This window comes from Cupressus sempervirens, chromosome 8 (genome assembly GCF_028749045.1).
Source record: "Cupressus sempervirens isolate cs-2001-9-10 chromosome 8, ASM2874904v1, whole genome shotgun sequence".
Classification (NCBI taxonomy): domain Eukaryota; kingdom Viridiplantae; phylum Streptophyta; class Pinopsida; order Cupressales; family Cupressaceae; genus Cupressus; species Cupressus sempervirens.
In genome coordinates this window covers 348,366,150-348,385,364 of record NC_143125.1, presented here as the reverse complement: position 1 = coordinate 348,385,364, position 19,215 = coordinate 348,366,150, and the positions used below count along the sequence as shown (strand labels likewise).

Sequence of the window (19,215 nt, the reverse complement as noted above, 5' to 3'; positions counted from 1 at the left end):
TAAAAAGATAAGTATTTCAATGCACCTGCTGATTAGGTTGTTGACTGTGTATGTATTTCACATCTTTGCCTTTGAGCTCTATGATCATATGAATTTTTTATCTCCAACATCATAATGGATCCCTAGATTTTTCCCTGAAAAATAGGGCTCCATTAGGGTGTGAACTCAACTAGCGAGGCCATCCATGTGATGCTGAGGATGACATCATAGTCTCCCATGTCTACCACATAGAACTCATCCTCCAACTCATAGCCATCTCCAAACCCGATGTGAAGATTAGATATCTTTTGAGTGCATAATAATTTGTCACCATTAGCTACCATGACTCTAAACCCAGCATGCTCCTCAGTTTGTAAACCTCTCGTGGCTACTAGTCGTGCATCTATGAAGCTATGTGTAGCCCCAATGTCAATGACAGAGATCACTTTCTGCCCCTGGATAATACCCCGGACCCTAAATGTGATCGCTGTTTGAGCCCTTGTAAATTGTGCCAATGACCCATCATCCTTAGGAATGTCATTCTCCTCTGGAGTGCTACTCTCATTCGAATTAGAGTGCTGATCCTTCCCCTCTCACTGTGACTCCTCCGCTGAAAAATACTCTATTTGATTTGCCTTAGCCTTGAGAGAGTACTTATGAGAAAATTACCAAGGCTCTCTACAATGAAAACACAACTTCTTCCTTCTCAACTCATTTAGAGTGTTATTATTCAACTTCCTATTACCCCCTTTTGGTTGTGCGTCCTGGTAAAATTTTTTTTTTGTCCTTATCCTTATCCTTCTTCGTATGTGAATCCTTAGGCTGAAATCTTCTCTTAAAAGAAGGTGCTAAGTCAGGAGCCTTCTTAGTGGCCTCCTGTAATGTAGCAAGGTCATGCCCCTTGACCCAACCCCTCAAGGGATTTGACAATCCATCTATAAACAATGCTACTAATCTCCTCTCCGAAATATCTGTAATCAACACAACTAATCTCTAAAATTCACTGATATATGTCTCAATTGATCCCCACTGGTTGAGTTGTGCCAACTCTTTAAATTGTAACTTGAGATCTTTGGTATCAAATCTCTCTATGAGTCTCTCAGTGAACTCCTCGTAAGATGTGATATGATTATGCCCCAAGGTTACCATGCCATGGTGCCACCACTCATGCGCTGGACCATCCAAATGAATAGCCACATACTTGATAGCCTCCTCAGGCATAGGATTCAGCTAGAAGTATGTATCTACCTTCTGCACCCAAGCTCGTGCAGTTATCTTCCCTGAAGCATCTTAATAAGGTAAAGAAAGTTTTCCAACTTTCTTTCTCAGCTCAGTTTTGATTTCTCCCTCATGCTCTAGGCATGTGTCTCATCCTCAAGTCCATATAATTTCTGAGGGAAATATACGCCTGAAACTCCGGTCCACTAGCCTCCCAGTCCTTCCTGAACTGATCTAGTAACACGGTAATCTGAGGTTTGTTTACTGGTTGAATTGGGTCTCTGGGTGGGAAGGTGGGTAGAAGAGGTCTTGAGCTTGCTGTTTGAGCTGGGCGTTTAACATGTCTAAAGTTATCAGCCTCATTCCCATTGTTGCCATGTCCATTATTATTACCATTAATGTTATTCTCAGGACCATTGTTGTTGCCTCGGCCTCCATTATTATCATTGACTCCATTGCCATTGTTTGCATCAGCTGGATTAATATTGACGCCATTTGTCTAACCATAAGCTGCAACATCATATCCATGCGCATGTTCTGCTCCTATTGCATACGCTGCCCCTGCTCTGTACCCAGTAACTGTCTGAACATTACCTCTTCTTGATCTGAACAACATTCTTGGCTCCGCCTAGTCCTGTATTCCTGTCATCTCGGTCACCTATATTGCCGTCTTGTTCAAAGAATATCTCCCCTGTGTCTATATGACTGGATTCTATGTCCACCTACATGGATGAACTAGACAGCTTGCTCTATGAGTCTAAATCTTTGTTATCTTGCTCTGGTATGGTAGAAGTTAATGGCCTTTGCCGCATGCTCAAACATACATTCTAAACCTGTTTTATTTTTGAATTTAGTGTCTTGACATTTCATCAAACACTTTGCCCTCTATCCGGCTGTTCCAAATTCCCTGTAAGGCCTCCACAGGATGGTAGGACTAACTTGGCTCTGATACCACTGAAGTGGGTACCGTAGAAATGCCCAAAAACTAAACCGACTGCTGATAGGAATTTAGTCAAATAATTTCCATCCAACTCTTTATTTCTCTGTTAAACGTTTAAACCCCTTTATGGCTCCAAAAGTAAAATGTTTGTTTGTTTCTCTGTCTTTGCATAGATTTGAAACCACATAACATGAACAAAAAGGAATTTATAATAATATGCAAACTGAAGATTGAACTACTGTAGTAATAATATTGTTTTTCGAACTACTAAAATCAAATACATAGCAAACTTTTCAACTCACTAATTACTCCAGCATTATAACATAATGTTCCAGTAATGACTTACCATCTTGCTGCTACAGTAACATGAATAGTGTCGTGCTACAGTGACGCGTATAGTGTCACACTATGAAAATGTGAATAGTGCCGTGCTACAGTGCTGCTACAGTAAAATCTGTCTTCAATCAGTCCAAGACCCTCATAAAATCATCCCTCCAAAATGACATAAGCATTAGACAAGAAGCGGGAATGATGTAAGCAAACACCCAATCCACCTGCAACTGAAAATGCGCCCAATATGCCTGTAAATGAAGCTGATAGAAATGAATTCCAAAGGCCAAACCCTAAGGCAATGATGTGTAGAATGTCACAAGAGAGGATAGACGTCCTCTAATGCCAAGAATGGATTTGCAACTGACACATCAATTTTCTTCTCATATTTAACCCCCGAATGAAGCCACTAACACTCTTTTTTATTTTTTCTCCAAGGGTCAATTCCACTCTCATGAGCAATGTGGGATAAAAGATGTTCGATATAAAACATATTAAAATAATCACTTATGTCTCCCTTAGGTGCCCTTTTTGATTTGCACACATTCCCATGAAATTTAATAAAGTAACTCTTTAAAATTTTACAACTAAATTGAATGTTACTTTAATAATACTTCAGGCATAAAAATATATTAGCTATTGAAGTTCGAACAAATTGAGTAAATCAACTCCGTTTTGGCCCAAAATGGAGATGACTAGGCCAAGACACTCTAAGATCCCTTTCAACCCTTCATTAGCCCCTGGGACCATGTAGAACTAGGTTAAGACACACACACTTGGTCAACTGTTAAAGTGGGGGACATTACAATAGACATCATTTTGATGTTAACAGTCATGCTATGCTGCTGCTGTTACACTGCTGCCCACTAATGTGTACCAAATTCCCTCCCTCCCTCCCTCCACACACACACACACACACACACACACACACACATGTATGTATGTATGCATGTATATGTATGTATCCCTTGCCATCCCGTCGTCTCTATCCCCAAAACGCTGTGGAACATCGATAATTGAACAAATATTATACTGTACAAGCATACAAAAATATATACATATACAAGTTGGTGTTAGGATTCAGAAAAATGTAAATATTAACATAATATGAATAATCAAATGATACTAAAAAATAAATTGTTAATTTATAGATAAGGTGGGAGCATTATGCCTATCCATGCACCTTGCAATGAGTTCCAAATGGGTAGGTAGATTGATCTGTACAAATGTTTCAAATTATACATTTACATAGGGAAGCTATACAATCTAATGTTATACCACAACCAACAAGTCAAAGGGACCTCATAATTCAGGTCTGAATTCTACACCTCGTATATGAGTCAAAATACAATTGGAGTGCCAAAGGATGGTGGCTATGATAATCCAACCTGATGTAGAGAGGCCATAATGGAATCCCCATACTAAAGCATGAACTTGCACACAGCCTTTGAATCTTGCAAAAGAATCACTTGCAGCTTTTCTCTTTACCGGTATTTATATCAATGTAATAAAAGATTTTGTGTAGTCCACGTGTTAGATTTTATTCTAATGCTTTATTCTATGTTTGAAGATCAAAGTTCCCTGCTTAAACATTTTTAGGGATTATGATGCCTTCCTCATAATATGGTTCCCTATTATTTCCTGCTTCATTTTAGTCCATCCTTGCTTTCATATATATTGGAGATATTCTCAGTTTCTTTTTAAAAAATCTGCTGTGTTGTATTTCAAAATCGCTATTAGTTAGCTTCTTTCTTTATATTTGTCTTCTGATGTTTTTTGATCTTTTCCTGTTCTTTTTGTTTCTATCAATAGTAGTAGTAATATACCAATGATGAAATCTTATATAGCAAAAGGATATATCTCAGTTGCGAGAGTTTAGAAAAAGAGAAAGATAATTCAATATAATTCACATTGTGGAATCATTAAGTTGGTTATTTTATTAAATATTCATTGCTGGCTAGTATGATCTTATCCGTTTGATGGTGTAATGATTGCCTGATGTCCTTTTCAAAACAAAATTAAATTGTGCAGCTCCTAGAACTGTGGGAACATGTAGTGTTCTCTCTAATTTGCATCGAGGCATTTGGGCATGCATTGTTTCAATAATCACCAGTGATAAGGACTCTTCTAAGAATAATATTTCTCAGCTTTAGAGGTCTGTATTTTCCAGGTGTGGTCCCTGTCAATACATGGTCCCTATTTTGGAGGATGTTGGTCGGAGAATGAAAGACAAGATCCGCGTGGTAATTGATATTTTGTATGATCCATATATTCATAAACATTTCCTACAGATTTAGCTTTCTGATGGACTAAATTATGTGCAGGTTAAAATAGATACAGAGAAGTATCCAAGCATTGCCAGTCGATATAATGTGCAGGCCTTGCCTACTTTCGTCCTGTTCAGAAACGGGCAGCCTTTTGATCGACTTGTGGGTTTTAATGCCACTTCTTGATGATAGTGTCTTTGTTTTTTCCTTGCATTATACTTTAACACCTATGAGTTTTCGAAAGTCTTGTGTTAACTTCCTTTTTCATAAGGCATTGAATTGAGCATAAACTGATGCATGCAGGAAGGGGCTATACCAGCAGATCAACTAATTGGTCGGATTGAAAAGCTTCTTCAAGTAGCTAAATAGAAGTTGCATCAGAACACACTTGAATTATATTCTTAGTCATCCAATTTAGCAGTAACAGCATCTTCTTAGAGTAAAATAAAAGTCTGTTGACTTCTTCAAATATTTAGTGTGACTGATTTAACTGGAGACATGCTATAGATTTTGCAGGCATGACAGCATTAGGTCTCAAGTTTTCTCAGATTATAAAAGTCTGTCCAGTACAACAGTTGTATTCTTTGTTTTTTCAAATCTTGCAATTATTTAATATCTTGTACTGTATATTGTTGTACTATTTGTCATAACTTGCTCCATCTTATTATGACTCGGAATACGATATGATTCCGGCTGCATCATGTACAAGTTATGCAACTTCTTTACCCGTTCATGTTTCTGTATGGTAATGTGTTTTTTATGCAATTTTAAAAATTGATATTTGATTACCAAGAGAAACCCTGGTTTCAATATATGTGACCAGTATAGTCACATAACATAAGCCCCAGCCAGGCCATACACATCTAGAAAACAATATACATTGCATAAATTCATAGATATGCAACAATTATAATATCTACTGTCAAATTTACACCATTCATCGTTTTTCTATTCATCCACATTCTGATCTTCAGCATTTTGATGTTCTGTTCATCCCGGTCTTGATCTTTAACATTATCTTTGTTCCTGCTGATCTTGGAGGAGTCTATTCCACGTATATAGCACCAACAGGAGGGGAGTCTCTCTCCCAGCTGCTACAGTCAAAATTTTGACTAGTAAATTCCTAATCTTGCATTGCTGCATCTCTTTGAAACTCATATCGATGATGTTTGCAATAATTATTTTGAAATTCTAAAAACTCATTTTTGATTTTGCTGTTTATTTTCCTTAGATCTTGAGGTCAAAAGTGTGCATCCTGAATGTCCTTTCTGTACACAATGGAAAAGTACCTTAATCAAGAAGCTTGACAAACCTGTCAGCTGGCATCTTCAAAGTAATGGCGACCTGTTCAACAATCATCAAATACACGAGTCTAGATTTAGACTCAATAAGGACCCTTGCCTTGACTTGGTATATCTGTTCATTCCTTCTCTTCCATAACAATTAAAAAAATCTCAGTCAAAAGAGATAACCAAACAAAATTGAAGATTGCTATTAAATCCATTCACAAAACCACATAAACTTACAAACCAATAGACATTCTCCCTAATAGCCCCGAAAATGTTACTTATAAACAACGACCAGGCAACAGAAGCGAACTGACAGTTGAAAAAAATGTGCTTGAAGTCTGCAAGACGGTCCCACAATGAACAGACAACAGTAGCAGGACCAGTTTCAAGGAGGAGAATCGATCAAAAACAACATTTTGTAGGTTCAATCTTATTAGACCAGCAAACTGCAAAAATAAAAAACCATTCTTTCTTTTCAAGGCTCAGGTCTCAGACCTTGTTAAGATGATCACATGCTTGGGTTTGAGGTAACAATTTAAATTGATTTGATGTTACAGGTGGGGGGTTACCATCACTCCATTTTAAAATTCTCATAGCATTCTGTATTGAGTTTGTTCATTACCAGAAAATTCAATGTCCTTAATCATTTGGTAATAACAAAAAAAATAATTTTATTTATGTCCACAAGTTTAAATTCTGTTTTCACATGAGCCCAAGACTCAATGTTATTATTAGTAAGAATATCATTGGAAGAAGAGATATCGTTACAGTTCCATCTCTTATCAGAGCAACCTTGAAGTAGAGCCAATGGTGTATTATGTGGCTCAGATTTCACTACAAAGATCCAAAAGTTTCATTTTTGTCCTTACATACAGCTTCACAACCACACAACAATCGCCTGCTTCACTCCCAGGCTTTCAATATACTACCAACTACAGTAGATCTTGGAAGGTATAACACCGAATTTCCCAAAAATAATGTTAAAGAGGATGGATATGTTTCCACTATTCAGCAGAATGTTAGAGGATGGATATTTTTCGACTGTTTAGCAGATTTTGGAACTGCAGCTTACATATTTTTTCTAATTAATACTTATACTTTCCAAGGCTCACTAACTTCCACAACTTTCAATATCCATTTAGGAACCAGGGCAATTTCTTGTAATTTCAAATTCTTGAGCCACAGGTCCCCATTATATATATTAAGGCAACATCTCTCCACTTAATAACATGATTTTTTCTGCATCCTTCCTCATCAGATCATAAAAATTGTCTTGTTATTTTTCTCACGTTATTAACTTAATAACCAAGTAAAAAACCACACAGAAACACAATAAATGGAGTAGGATAGTAAAAGATTTGAACACATTTTAACTCACTAGCAAGAGAGAATTCTTATTTGTAATATCCCAACTGGATTATTTCACCCTAATTTCTTCACAAATAACTTTGAGAAATATAATAGAGGATTTATGCAATAAAATCCAGCAAATATTCATTCAAAATACTCCAGAATTCATTGTTGCATTATAAATTCAGCAATACAGTAACATAACTTATTGCAATATTAAATGCAACAGTGAAAATCAGACTAGATGGAGAACAAGGAGAGTAGTGGTAGCATAGATGTTTTAATGCAATAAAATCAAAGAAAAAGAGCTAGTACTAGGGCAGCCATAGGGTCTCCAAGTAATGTGAATATAGTAGGGGCATCAACCCATTTGGGACATGTACTATGGCTTCCACTCTAGTCTTCACTAGGGTTCCTGGCCGTAGAGAAACCATGCCGCATGTGTGCTGGTCTTTGCTCCCTGATGTTGGGCATTGTTTGGTAGGTGACACGCTACATTTGTTTGGAGGTTGGGGAAGTCTCTGTGCCCTTTCGTTGTTCGACGAGCATGATGGGACATTTTGCTGCTTCTTCCTTTTGTGGTTGTTTGCGGGAAAATTGTTTGTAATGAGCATGGATATGCCCAATGGGTTTTGACTTTGAGGGTCTCTATTCCTACTCTTGCATTGCCTTTGTTCGTTGTTCCCACTGCATTTCTGATGACTAGCCTTTCTTCTTCCTCCTCCACTATTGGGATGCCTGTTGGTGGGATGGATGGGTCACCTTTCTTAGGAGATGGGGCTCGTCCTAAGGGGCTTTTGATGTACTTTAATGCTAAAGGGTGGGGATGCATTTTGACCGTTGAGCCTCCTCTTTTGTGGTGCCTCCTTCGTTTGTTGGTCTTGGTCGCTCTTTTGTGGATCATGTGGTTGCTGCTATGTGTGAGGGTTTTGATTTGTCTGATTCCAAGGCTTTCCTTTTCTGTCAATTGATTATCATTAAGTTGTACTCTAAGACGATTACTGAGATTGATCAAGTTGCCTTTGAACTTTCATCCCTTGCAATTGTTTGTTGGTTTAAAGGTTTTCAACCAGTTTCTTGGGGTTCCGTAATTGGATCTCTAAGCATTGGAAGTCCATTTCGATTTCGATTGAGATTTTCCCTTTGGCTAAATGTTTCTTTATAGCCAAGTTTGAAAATATGGTCATAAATAGTATTCTTTGTGAGCATTTTATACTAGGGAAAATTGATTCCCTTTAATGATGAAACCCTGACATGATCACTTTAACCCTATCTCCAAATCTTTTTTCTAAAATGCTTATTTGGGTTGGACTCCCTTGCCCCCCACTACATCTTTGGGTGGATCCTCTCTTTGAGGAAGTGGATCAGGGCCTGGGATATTTTCTTATGGTTGATGTGGATTCTTCTAATATCCTTCATTCTACATGTCCTTGTATTTTGGTCGATATTGATGCTTCTAAGGGGTTGTCTATGAAGGTCAAGCTCCCCACTCCAAAGCGTTCCTAGATCCAATCTTTGGACTGCAAAGGGATTCCCTTCAAATGTAGAAGATGTTTCAAGAATTAACATGTTGTGGCTAAATTTGATTTGCAGAAAGTTAAGACAAAGAAGCCCTCCTCATGATGAAATATGCCTCTTCTTAACATTATTCAATTAAGAGCTCTTCTCAACCGAATGAGTAGGATCCTTCTCGGAAGTCGAATTTGGGTTTTGCCTTAAATCTTGTTTTTAATATTTTCTCCAATGATATTGGTGTTAGGATAAAACCACAAACAAAAATAACAGTTACATGCAAATATAACCAATAACAAAAAATAATAGAAAACACAGAAGAGAACACAAGACACCAAGATTTAACGTGGTTTACCTAATCCTTGGGTTATGCCCACTGAACAAGTAGTCTAATATTATTACGATCCAGTTATTACAACTTGATCACAATTCGTAATCCCTTACAATTCAATACTGTTGCAAGAAACAATTTTCACATCGCACCTTATTAAACAACCCCTAACCCTAAGCCTTTTTATACAAGTTTTTTTTTTCCATTTTAGGGTTAAAATTAGTTACATGTTAGTCATAAATTGGCGAATAATAGCCAAAGAATATGAAGTATGTACAATACTTCCCTGATCAGTCACCACAAACTAGTAATCTCCCACTTGGGGACTGATTAGACTCCACACTAGACAACAATCTCCCACTTGGAGACTGATCCTGTAGCTATGCTGCTACTCCATGAGGCTCCCATTGGATCAAACCACCTTGGACCATATTTTTTTATTCTATTCAATTTAGAAGACCAACCGAAGCTGAAGAGGAATTCAACTTCTCCCTTGTCACTACCTTTGTAAACATATTTGTTGGATTGTCATCTGTATGTATCTTGCTCATCTTTAATTGTCCATCATCCAAAACTAACTGAATGAAATTGTATCGTAACTAAATGTGTTTTGTCTTTGAATGCAAAGCATAATTCTTCGCAAGATGAATGACACTTTGACTATTTGTAAACAAATAATTATCCTTTTGTGGATGTCTCAATTCTTCTAGGAAGAACTGAAGCCATATAATTTCCTTGGCTGTTTCGGTAGGAGCAACATACTCTGTCTCTATAGTGGATAACACGTTCATCTTCTGTAACCTAAAAACCTAACTCACTGTTGCCCCACCAACAGTGAATACATAACCTATAGTACTCCACATGGTATCAATATCCCCTACCAAATTCGAGTCAAGATAGCCCTATAAGTCAGTATTAGAGCCCTCAAAGTGTAAACACTTATTCAATGTTTCTCTCAAATATCTGAGAATTTATTTGAGTACATTCCAATGCTCAATTCCTGGATGACTCATGTACTTGCTAACGACTCCCACTGCATGTGCAATATCTGGCTTTGTATAGACCATAACATACATCAAGCTTCTTATAGCTGAAACATAGGGTACCTTGGACATCTTATCCTCCTCTTCTTGTGTCTTTGGACACATCTCCTTAGTCAACTTCAAATGACTAGGTAAATGTGATGACAATTTTAGCATTCTCCATAGAGAAATATTGCAACACCTTCTCAATATAATTAGACTAAAAGTCAACAATAAAATCAATTTCTTGTTCTTCCTATCTCTGCACATCTTAATACCAAAGATTTGTTTTGCTGCCCCTAAATCCTTTATAGAAAATGCATGTGCTAATTGGCATTTCAGCCCCTTAATGTGATCTATGTTAGAGCCAACTATAAGCATATCATCAACATATACACATAAAATAATGTAGCTGTTATCATTCAACCTCTTAAAATAAATACAATGATTTGAAGACACCTATTATATCCATGCTCATGCATAAAACTATCAAATTTCATATACCATTGTCGAGGTGCTTGCTTCAAGTCATATAATTTTTTCTTCAATTTGCACACTAAGTTTTCCTTACCGTTGACCTCAAATCCCTATGGCTATGCCATTATATTTCTTTATCCAAATTACCATGAAGAAAGATTGTTTTAACAACATGAGAGAATATCTTATCAAAATCAATGTCTTTTTTTTGTGCAAATCCTTCTACAACTAACCTAGCTTTAAATCTTTTTTTACCTCCATCATTTTCTTTCAACATGTGAACCTTTTTAATTTAATAAAGCCCTTTTACCTGCAGGCAACTTGCATAAATCCCATGTCTTATTTTTCAGCAAGGAGTCCATTTCATCTTTCATTTTAGACTCGCACTGAATCTTAGTATCGATCTGGACAACTTCATCTTAACATTCAGGTTCACTAGCATCGGTTAGTTGAATAGAATACAAAGAGAGAGAATCTTTTTGGAGGTCTACTTAGTCTTGTTGACCGTCTAACATTCACTGGTGTGTGTGATATTTGTTGTTACGGTTATTGCACATCATGAGGAATAGTCGGAGCATCATCTTTTGGAGTATCATTCAGATTATGCAATCATCTTCTTTCTTCTCATGTTGTTGCAACAGATCTTTGTACAACACTTTCTCATTTAATATGACATCTCTGCTTTTTATAATTTTATGATTTTCAAAATCCCAAAGCCTGTAACCAAATTCATCAATGTCATATCCAACAAATACACATTTCTTTAACTTACCTTCCAACTTGGTTCTATTTTCAAAATCTATATGAGCAAATGCTTCACAACCAAAGGTTTTGAGAAAAGATGTAATGCCCAACCATAGTTTGTTTTTCCATTATATTTACCAAACTCTTTTATGCCTATTTTATGGATGTGTTAGTTTTAAAGATATTATTTTATAACTCGGACTAGAGATATATCAAAGATGACTATTTAATTGACTATATTTTATCCGTTGTTTAATGATTATGGTTACTGGTGCATTAATGATGTTTTAAAATTTGATTTCTTTAATAAATTTTTTTAGATAATGCTTTAATGATGATTACTTCATATTCATAATGATGCATTATTTTATCTGAGCATTTGATGTTTGACTTATAATTATTTTGGTACTTACCCCATACTTGCATGTGTCTATTTTATTTTTCTATTTGTCATGTTTGATGTGGTTAAGGGAGGGAGTTGTAGTCACCTGCTAGTCGGGATCTACATGATGTACCACTCCCCGCCATTGCCTATTTAGTTTAGATATATATGCATATGTACAGGTTTGGATTTTATGCAGGATTACAGGTATATGACATCAACTTCCCTGAATTGTCAGGATGGGTGTGCTCTATTGCAATAACTTAATGGTAGGAATGGTGAGATAATGTTCAGGTTCAATCCCAGCTAGCCTAATTACTTATCCTGATAAGGAGGAGATGTATTTGGCTTTCCACCCTTTTTAAACTTATGAGTTTATCTTTGTTTGTGTTGTTTGATTTTGAGTTTTGGTATGTTTTGGTAATGTTGCTTTTATGTGGATTTGACTATATGATTTATTTGGTAATTGATTTAATTATAGTATTTGGGTTAGTCATATAATATTGAGAATTATTAAATATGATTTGAATAAAAAAAATATTAAAGTATGAGAATATTTAATTTATTAAAAAACTAATTAAATATGTGCTTTAATTTAAAAAGTCTTAATTTAGAAGTCTAAATTTAAAAAATTGGTTAAAGAGAAATTAGAATATGATGATAATTAATTAATTAATTAATTAAATATGTACTTCAATTTAAAAGATTTAACTTAAAAGTCCAATTTAACAAGTTGGACAAAAAGAAAATTAAAATATTAAAAATTTAATATTATTTTATTATATTTATTTATTTAATAATAATTAAATTAGAATTGTATTTAAACAATGAGCTTTGATTATTATTAATTTAAATAATAAACTATGCTTTAATTAATTCTTACACTAATTAATAAATTGAAGGAAAATAAAATATAAAAATAATATCTAAATTTAAAATGTTCTTTAAGTGCACATGAAAGGATTAAATAGTAAAAGTTTATTTTAAGGAGAGGCCTTTGTATGTTCAAAAATTAGAAACCCTAAGTAGTGTTTAACTCTTTATTAGGATATTCGAGCTCATTTTTACACACAGAGGTTTTGGGGAGTAAAATTTGTAATTGGATTAAAAAAATTGTTGAAAGTTTTAGAGGGTTTGGATTTGCATGCATAGATTGTCTCAGATTTTAGCTATGGTTTTGAGGTAGGATTTAAAAACTCATTGTAGGATTTTATTAAAAGATCTGCGCACTCCTTGTCTTCCTACGTGTTTGCATATTGCTTATTAATTTATTGTAGTTATTATTGATAAATAATTATGTTGTAGATTTTGAAAAGAAAAACTTATTAACCAAGAAAACTTGACTGAAGAAAATTATAGAAAAACTGTAGAAAATTATTATGACTATTCTTTTAAACCCCTTTTTAATATAGGAAAAATTCGATTATAGAAGATTGGAAAAAAATAATAAATTGAACAATTAGGGTTTCAACTATAAATTTATCATTATAACCATGAGATTATCATGAATTTCCTAAATATAGATAAATATTATTCTTATATCTAAAATAATTTAATTGCAACATTTATTAGAAAAAGAAAAAAGAAAAATTGAGAGGAAAACATGTTTTAACTAAACTTATGCATGCATGTGAAAGCAGATATGCTAAACATATAAAGCTAAGTATAGTATGGTTATATGCATGTGAAAATAAATACGCTAAAAATAGAAAGCTAAGTATAATATGGTTACATGCATGTGAAAACAAATATACTAAAAATAGAAAGCTAAATATAGTATGGTTATATGCATGTGAAAATAAATATTCTAAAAATAGAAAGGCCAAGTATAGTATGGTTGCATGATTTGAGAGATTAAAGACATGCGAAAATACTAATTGCATGTGTATTTTTATTTTATATAATTTAATTTTTAGATTTATTTATTTAAATAATAATAATAATTTATTAATTTCTAAAATTAAATAAACATTATCCATTTAGTTATAAAGTAAATGTTAGCATTAGTGATTATTTAAGTCTAATTAAACTCTTAGTTGCATGTAAATGATTTTATATTTATTAAAGCAAGAGGGGGGTTAATAAATAAATATTTAGAATTTTATTATATTTTAAGAGAAGTTATGGTAGAGTTCACTTTGTAATCATTTAGTTAATAACTGTTTGACTTTATGAGAGAAACTATAAATAATTAAATTGAATTTATAATTTTATCTCTAGTTGCATTATGAATTAAAGAAAAAGTAGATGTTAATATTGGACTTAAATAGAAGTCAAATTAATATTTTAGAAATGAATTTGATATTAGTATTTAATCTAATAATATACACTTATGTTATTAATTAAATCATTTACGATTTAAGATTATTTAAATTAATAACATAATAATATTGCATAATATTTTATATGCACAAAAAGATTGGCTATTCAAATACTTATTGTTTTAAATAAGTATATTAGCATAACAATTTATATTAATATGTATATTCTTACTTTATTTCTAAACACATCTTTATGACCCAAACTAAATAAAAGAAATTGGTGGAATTAAATCATGGGGCTGAAAATTATGTTTTCTAATATTCTATTTATTGTCTTGTGATATTTATTTTCGTGATGTTTTTTTTTGTGGGTTGTTTAGTTGGCCAAGTTGGGATGTGCACTAGAGGCATTTTTGAGATTTCTTTTATGATCATTTGACAGGATGTTATGATGAACTTTATGATTTGAATTGAGATTTATGTTTTATGAGCTTTATGCTATTGAACATTTATGAGAACTTGGGTTTCGAGAACCAATGTTATTTTTTGGATTGCTTGTTAAGGAACCAAATTTGATCAATATTACTCTTGTGGTATGGGACACTATTGTGGTTTGTGATTTTTGGTAAGGTAGTCTGGGTGTATGTCTATGGGAGTGGTTTGCGATGGGGTCCAAGGCCCAAAGTGGCTATCAAGGTAATTCATTGTAAGTTGTGTAACAAGTGATAATTTAGTAAATAAAATATCTTTCCTAGCCCTTTTTCTTGAGATACATTAAAAAAATAAGTTAGAGATTTTTCCTTGTCCATGCCTTGAGTGCTTGTATAGACTAAGGATGAGATGAAGATGATACCTTGAGAGGTATGACTAGTTTTCTCGTCTTCACGAGAAGGTATTTTGGTTTCATATAGAGTCACTAAGGGGCTAGGGTCTTGAGAGAGTGCCAGGATAACCTTAGAGTTGGTTAATGTAATGACACTCTATAGTATGTAGCCTGAGTCTCCTTCATGGGTTTTTTTATATTTGCCATTAGTGGTGTACTTGTTGGATATTACTTTTGATGGTGTATTTATTGTGAGTTATTACTCATTGATTGGATGTCATTTATTGTTGATAGTTGACTTTTATTAATGAATGATCAGCTATTCATTAGTGGTGTTTTTATTGTTCATGTTAGTGACTGGTAGTTTATTTTTATTGATGACAATTGTTATCTATTGGTCATTGTGCTTGTGACACTTGACATTGATTTTGAGGTGGTTGTATATTTTTAGTCTTGGTATTTTTATGTTGACTTGGTATGTAGTATTGGTATTTGAATGAGTGTCCTTTCAATTTTGATTATCTCTTATTCTTGAGTAATTTGTGTTACCTTTGAGGTAGTTTTGGCTATCCGGATTCTTTGCCTAGGATGTTTTATGATTTGATTATCTGTGTGTGGATCAAGGATAACTTTAAGAAACCCCTCTCGAAAAAAAAGCCTAAAATGTTGACGAATCCAACATCTTGGGAGCAGGAAAATTTTAATATCGAGGGTGATTTTTTTGTTTCATATAGGGAAATAAAATATTATATGTTGGCGATTTTTTTCTTGCCCTAGCAAAAATCATTTTAAATGTGGTGAATTAATATTTTTTTTCACTGACGGATATATAAATGATGGCTATTTTTTCCCTTGCCAAAAATGAATTAATAATGTCAGAGGTGAATTACTTGTTTTGTAGAAAAATGAATAATAATGGTCTTGGCTAATCTTCAGTGGTACATTGAAAAATTGTTTAATTTGAAAGTAAAATTTGCACATGTATTGGTTAGTGACTGTACTGACTGCTGAGTAGTCACTTTCAAGTTTTAACTTGTGTACTGCCTTAAGTGTGTTATTAATAATGTCGTAACATCGCTACGTCATTGTCACAATTACCAAGTTGACTATCATCACTTTTGTTATATTAATAGTAAATACAATAGTTTTATTGACCGTTGATTAGTTAGAGATCAATGATAGTAGATGCATCTCAGGGCCACTCACTTGAAAAGATTTGGAGTCGCACGTAATTTTTTGGAATGGAGACAAGTGGAAAAGTTTGTATGGAAATCATTAATCATGTCAGGCACTATTGATTGTCCGACATTAATGTCAGCACATTTCGGTGTTTCACACACTTGAAAATTAATAAGAATACGAAAGAATAAGATATGGAAGATCGTGAATGCCAAAGAATTAGATGCAACTGCAGTCTGCCATTAAATAGGCTCTTCAATTCCTCTTTCAATATCATTTCTCATATTCTAATTTCTTCAATCTGAATTTGGTTTGTAGTTGCACTTTGTAGAGTTTTTAGTTTCTTGAATCGTAGTCATGGATACGCCAATTCACTTGAAATGTACTAATATGGCTCTGCAAAAGCCCTTTTTGGGCAAAATTTCTGATGATGTCCTTGCCATGGTTTGCAAGGTAGATGGACGAAGTCCTTTTATCCGCCATGCTATATGCATGGTACTTGGCCATGAATTCTTGAGAAATGATAAGAGGTACTGTGTGTCCACAGAAATTACCGCTAGCTTCCTCGCGTCTCTTCTCAACCTTGGAGGCAAGCAAATAGACATGCGGATGCTTCTGCGTAACGTTTTTAGAAGATGATGTCAAAATTATTATATTGGCCGAGCAGGTACCGGGGCCAGGTATTGGCATCCCTTTTGCAGATGTAGCAGACAAGTGCTGGGAGGAAGGCATAGGGTGCATTATACATAAGCATCCTTTCTTGCTCGGCATGAACGAACGACAACTGACTCGCCATCGAAAGTGGGCGTGGACTCTGAAGGGATTTTTTGCGAAAATGGTTGTTGTTGGACGATGATGTCAGTGAGACGAACTTCACATGGCTGGACGAGTTCAGTGACATCATCTTCTCCAATAGATTCCTTGCGGACAGAATTGAAGACCTTTCTGATTAAAGGCTTCAATCCCTCGGCCCCTCAGCTCGCTCATGCTTCCAGCCTCCCTAGTTCCCTGTTCCCTTGGCCCTTTAGGGAAAAAAAATATTTTGATTAGGGCAAAAATTTTCCAAAAAAATATTTTCAAGATATCTGTATTTTTCTTTATATTGGGCCCTACCCTTTTTTGTAAATTACGAAATAGTAAAACCAGGCTGATTAGTTATTTAATCAACTATTTTGAATATGTAAGCTATGAATCAATATATGTACATTGTATAGTCTAAAATATTATCAATGAAAACAATAGTTTTTGGCTTCTCAAATCGTTGTTCTTCTTAGTTTACAACTTTGTAAGTTTGTTTTTGGCATCTTGTTTCTCAAATCATGCACTATTGAAATGTTACTGTTAGTCTGTGACTTAGTTAAAAATAGTGAAGTGTTAATAATTAACTATTTTCCTTTAATCTGATTGGTTAAAAGTTAACAAATGAAGCTTCAAGGAAAACTAAAGATTAATAGATTATAACCTTAACAAAGTTAAATATAATTTTGATAATTTATGTGTCAAATTTTTATTTCATACCTATCTTGTCACTTATTCCTAACTTTTTTTTCATTATGAAATCTTTTAAATGGTGAAGAATAGTTTATAAACAATTATCACGATTTTCAATATATGTTAAATTTTAATAATTTATAGATATTATAACTATATTATATTTTAATTTTGAAACTAAATAATAAATATTAATAACAATAGAGCATTTATAAATTATATTTTTAAATTGTAATTATAACCATATCATATACATATAATATAATAATTTATACTATACTATAATATAATATAATTACAACCATATGATATAATCATAACCATATAATATAATATAATATAATAATAATATATAACCATATAATATTTATATAATATAATAATAATAATAATGACCATCTCAATTTGATAGATCGACGGCTTGGGATGAATTTCAGACCGATTTGGAGAATCTTTTTCCATCTGCGCAGATTCAACTGGAATCGTGACACGATTTCGGTTGAATTTGTGCAGATGGAAAAAGATTCTTCAAATCGACCCGAAATACACGATTCCAGTTGAATATGCGCAGATGGAAAAAGATTCTCCAAATTGGCCCGAAATTCATCCCGGGCCATTGATCTATCAGATTAAGATGGTCATTATATATTTGATTAAATTTACTATTATTATTATTATTATATTATATTATATTACATGGTTATATTTATATTTTATTATATGGTTATTATTATATCATATGGCTATAATTATATTATATTATATTATAGTATAAATAATTATATTATATGTTCTATTATATAATAAATAATTATAAATAAAAATAATATTATTTTTATAATAATAAAAAATCTTAAATGATTACATATTATAAGTAATATTATTTTTAATTGAATGCCAAAAAACATATTATAATTTATAAAAAAATACATTATTAAAATATAAAATATAAACCAATGCACTTACATTAAATTTTTTAAAAAATGTTTAACAACAATAATAATTTAATAATTTAATTAAAAAATAGAACATATGATATAATTATTTATACTATACTATAATATAATATAATTACAACCATATGATATAATCATAACCATATAATATAATATAATTATAACCATATAATATTTATATAATATAATAATAATAATAATAATGATCATTAAGTGATCGATGGCCCGGGATGAATTTCGGGCCGATTTGGGGAATCTTTTCCCATCTGCCCAGATTCAGATAGTCATTATCATTATTATTATATTATATTATTTAATATTATTTAAATAATATTATTTATAAAATATGATATAATCATAACCATGTAATAAAATATAATATAATATAATAATAACCATATGATATAAATATAATAACCATATGATATAAAATATAATATAATCATAACCATGTAATATAATATAATATAATATAATATGATATAATCATAACTATGTAATAAAATATAATATTTATAACCATGTAATATAATATAATATAATAATAATTATTATAGTATAAACAATTATATTATATGTCTATTATATAATAAATAATTATAAACAAAAATAATATTATTTTTATAATAATAATAAATCTTAAATGATTACATAATATAAGTAA

General features: G+C 32.8%; 1 protein-coding gene and 1 pseudogene across 1 annotated transcript in view; one reads left to right on the top strand and one right to left on the bottom strand.

Moving 5' to 3' along the window:
* LOC149542764 (uncharacterized) overlaps positions 1 to 5,361 on the top strand; it is a 105,908-nt gene extending 100,547 nt beyond the window's left edge. The window contains exons 3-5 of the mRNA XM_089797657.1: positions 4,638 to 4,710; positions 4,792 to 4,896; positions 5,038 to 5,361. Of these exons, the coding sequence (XP_089653783.1) occupies positions 4,638 to 4,710; positions 4,792 to 4,896; positions 5,038 to 5,103 (244 nt within the window). The 3' untranslated portion in view covers positions 5,104 to 5,361. The remainder of the gene's footprint in view (positions 1 to 4,637; positions 4,711 to 4,791; positions 4,897 to 5,037) is intronic.
* A 663-nt stretch (positions 5,362 to 6,024) lies between these two features.
* Positions 6,025 to 19,215, bottom strand: part of LOC149542763 (U4/U6 small nuclear ribonucleoprotein Prp31 homolog) — a 64,462-nt pseudogene continuing 51,271 nt past the window's right edge.